The sequence below is a fragment of the Hippopotamus amphibius genome, chromosome 1, assembly GCF_030028045.1.
Source record: "Hippopotamus amphibius kiboko isolate mHipAmp2 chromosome 1, mHipAmp2.hap2, whole genome shotgun sequence".
In the NCBI taxonomy this organism is placed as follows: Eukaryota; Metazoa; Chordata; class Mammalia; order Artiodactyla; family Hippopotamidae; genus Hippopotamus; species Hippopotamus amphibius.
The window spans coordinates 75994783-75999163 of NC_080186.1; the positions used below are offsets into that span (position 1 = coordinate 75994783).

Here is a 4381-nt window from a genome sequence, read left to right on the forward strand (position 1 = left end):
TGGATTATAACATCAGTGAAGGCTGTAGATGATGCAAGTCAATTGTGAGAAAACTTGGGAAGTTAAGCCCCAGGGATGTTCCTGCCATTCAGCTAGTGTATCTTATCCACTCCTACTCTGTAATCGCTCTGCTTAAAGAAAGTCTGAACAATTTTCAGGTGGATTAATTAAACTTCACATTTTCCATTTATTTATTAATTCATACTACCATGTTTTTAACCAGAGTGAGATAGTTACTTAGACTTCAATAATATTCTCCTAAAATAAAGAGAACAGATGTTGGCAATAAAGTTATATTAACATTTAAGGTCTACTAATAATTAGTGGCGTTACCATTTTTGTATTCCCTTAGTTATCTGAGAATCATGTTTCTAAGGAGATTTGAAGTCGAGCTGTGGACTTGTGTTTAGAGTGGAATAGTGGCCAATAACAGTGCTATCTACCATATATTTACCCCTAACCCTTTTGGCCTAGATTGTAATTAAAAGAGTCGGTTATTACAACAGCATGGTTATTACTTGTTTCATGTTACAATATGTTGGTTGATGTCTTCTTGAAAAATAAAGAACTCAACTTTAAGCTGAGGGGTTTTTCTAAATACCCTGATGCAGTTCTTGAGTGCACAAAATTATGATTTCTCAAGTTTTGAAAGAAGATGAAATAATGGTAGCAACTTTTGTTTTTATAAGAGAAAAACAATAGAAAACAATACTGCTGAATTACTAGCAACTGAACCAGACAAAAGAGTCAAAATGAATTACATTTATTTTTTAAGCTAGATCATGAAAAAAGTGGCAAATCAAAAATAAATAGACAAGAGAAATTTTTATGCTCACTAAGGAGATTTCTTGGCATTTTTCTTGGACTTTAAAGATTGATACACAGAGACACACACAACTGACAAAAATTTCCCATTGCTTTTTAAAATTAACTATTTTATTACAACAGTAACACAGGTTTAATATTTTAAATATTAACAGAATAGAGAGGTGTAAGGTAAAATAAAATTTCCCTGCCTTCCATCCTTCCTGCTCTATAATCCCACTTTTCTGGAGATAACTATTGGTAATGTTTTCTTCTTTTTACAGTTATTGAAGAGGTTTCACTTTTATTGTTTGTGTTAGTTTGCTAGGGTTGCCATAACACAATACCACAGTCTGGGGGGCTTAAACAACAAAAATTTATTTTCTCACAGTTCTGGAGGCCAGAATCCCAAGATTAAGGTGTTTGAAAGGGTTGATTTCTTCTGAAGTCTCTCTTCTTGGGTTGTACACAGCTGTTTTCTCCCCCTGTCTTCTTGTGGTCTCTCCTCTGTGTATTTCTCTGTGTCCTAATCTCCTCTTCTTATGAGGACACCAGTCAGATTGGAGTAGGGGACATGCTGACAGCCTCATTGTAACTTAGTCATCTCTTTAGAAGTCCTATATCCAATTACAGTCACATTCAGGGGTTCTGGGGGTTAGCGTTTCTACATATGAACTTTGGGGAGACACAACTCAGCCCATAACACTTTAAAAGCAATACTCCAACAAAACTGTGAAATTCCTGTACATATATCTTTGAAAACTTTTGCAAGTATTTGAGTAGGATAAATTCCAGGATGGAAGTCAATGGACATGCTCATTAGCAAATTTGGAAAAATGTAAATAAATTTCCTAAAAAAGGCTTATAATCATTTATACTATCAGCGATACATAGAAATACCTATTTCCTTTCAGCCTTGAACTTACCTAATCTTTTAATTTTTAATTGAATAGAAAAAATGACAATTTATTCTTGTTTTAATTTGTACAATTTAAAATATGAATATGGTTGGGTATCTTTTCGTGTGTTAATTGTCTATTAAGATTTTTTTTTCCATGGATTCCCTTGCCCATTTTTTCTATTGGTTAATTATCTTTTATTTACTTATTTGTGATAATTCCTTGTATATTAAGGATGCTTTGTCATACATATAACTAATATTTTTTCTAATCTGTTCTTGTCTTTTTGCCCTTTTTTATTGTATAGAGTTTAAAAATTGATAAAAATTTAAAATATTAAGATATAAATTTGGATATTAAATGTTCTTGAATAGCTTGAGAAATTTGAAGTCCTTTAGAAAGGACTTTCCCATGCCAAAATTGTTTGTGAATTAATATTATCTCAAGTTCTAGGTATTTTATGGTCTCTTTTTTCACATTTGTTTCTTTTTTCACATATTAATATAAAAAGAGAAGAAAATTCAGATTATGTTCTTCAAATATTCAGCCATTCTTACCAACATTATGTATTAAACAATTCATATTTTCCTCATTTATTAAAGTTGGCTATGATCACATTAAATTCTGAAAATTATTCAAAATTATTATTATTTTTTTTTGCAAGTTGCTTTATTTACAGTGCCAACTTTTAAAAGTCACTAAAGTTAACTGGACAGCAAACTAGGCAGAAATTGCTTTACAAAAAGAGGGAAAGCCCAAAATTCCACTTTCTATAGAGAATCCACAGTTCAATTTTATTCAGAGCAAAGAAAAAAGAACTTTTGATCATACTAGAAGAAATGGAGCCATGAGTTTGGAATCTGTACTGAAACTACACATGCAATGAGGACAACATTCTGCTGATACAACTGATTTGCTGCTGCATTTGACTGTTTTTCGAATATTAACAATTATAAACAAAGCAGTGCAACTAATATTTGGAACAATCCTTACAGTGTTACAGCGTCAGACACAAAATTTCACTTCTCCTCACACCACTGGTTCTCTTTGCGTACCTGGGCTTCCTCTTCTTCAGTAAAATCATTTTTGATATTGAATGTCTTTCGAATCTCCTCAGGAGTTTTCCCCTTGATCATATTGGCAACAGTCTTGCAGGTAACATCAAGCAAACCTTTGATATCTAAGTAGTTTGCAGCCAATATAAGCTCGAAAAGTGTTCCTTGGTCAACTTTCAGGAATTCTTGATCCCAAACAGGGATATCATCTGTTCGCTTTTCTTTGTTCTCATCATCCTCAGGAGGAGGAGGATCATCCTTGTGGTGGGTGCACCACTGAATGACCTTTTTTAATATTGCTGCATTAACATTTGGCAAGGGGACTGGATCATCATCTCCTTCATCATCCATTCCCAAATCTTCCAACATGGTCTTGATAGTCACAGATTGTTTTGCAATTTCAACATCAACTTCGAATATCTCTCCATCAGAACTCTGCAACTCAATTGAAGGCATGGTGTTAGGTCTCAAGGAGATGGCCGGCGGGAGACTGAAGAGAGCAGGGCGGCGTCTGCAAAAAGAAAAACAGAAAGGTGGAGAACAAGGCCAATCTATTCAAAATTATTTATGGATTTTCTCATCTGTCTCACTTGATCTGTTTGTCTAACATAAGATCAGGGAAATATAGTTTTAAATACTTCATCTGATACTCCCTCATGATTCTTCTCTTTTAGAATTTTTTTTTTATAAATTTACTTCTTTATTTATTTATTGGCTGCATTGGGTGTTCGTTGCTGCATGCAGGCTTTCTCTGGTAGTGGCGAGTGGGGGCTACTCTTCATTGCGGTAAATGGACTTCTCATTGCGGTGGCTTCTCTTGTTGTGGAACATTGGGCTCTAGGCGAGTGGGCTTCAGTAGTTGTCACACGTGGGCTCAGTAGTCGTGGAGCATGGGCTTAGGTGCTCCATGGCCTGTGGGATCTTCCCGGCCCAGGGATCAAACCCATGTCCCCTGCATTGGCAGGCGGATTCTTAACCACTGTGCCACCAGGGAAGTCCCTAGAATTTTTCTTATATGTACATTTTTCACATGAATTTTACCATCATTTAGTTAAAGTTTTAAAAAAAAACAAAAACAAAAACCTTGTTCATTGTTTTGATTGATTCAAAGATAACTGATATCTTTTTAAATATTGACTCCTCCCTCCAAATTAAGGATGTCTTTTCATTTAACTCTTCCTTCATGCACTTCAGAGGAATTTTAAATTTCTGTGCCTTTTTGTTACATTGATTCCTAGAATTTCAACATTTCATAGTAATTGTGAATGAGACATTTCCTTTCATTTGACTTTCTGACAGTTAATCATTCAAGTAAACTAACTGTCTTTTATATTAAATTTATGATTAGCCATATTAATGAATTTTTATTGTTCTAAATAATTTTTTATTTGAATTGTTTGTGTTTTTTAGGTTTATAATTATATCAATTACATATTATTGTAAGTTTATTTCCTTTTTGCTTGTTTTTTTATTCTCCTGTCCAATTGCACTAGCTGGCATTTCCAAAATAAATATCAAATAACAGTGGTGACTTTTCAATTTTACATTGTACTGAAGGAATTGGCCATAACAATAAGGCAAGAAAACAAAATAAAAGGTATAATGTTGGGAAAGGTAGAAGTA

General features: G+C 33.7%; 1 protein-coding gene across 1 annotated transcript; it reads right to left on the bottom strand.

The window, feature by feature from the left end:
* Positions 1-2653: 2653 nt before the first annotated feature.
* Positions 2654-3236, bottom strand: LOC130859997 (S-phase kinase-associated protein 1-like). Its single transcript, XM_057747684.1, has one exon. The coding sequence runs from the start codon at positions 3212-3214 to the stop codon at positions 2723-2725; it is 492 nt and encodes a 163-aa protein (XP_057603667.1). The 5' UTR covers positions 3215-3236; the 3' UTR covers positions 2654-2722.
* Between the last annotated feature and the right edge of the window lie 1145 nt (positions 3237-4381).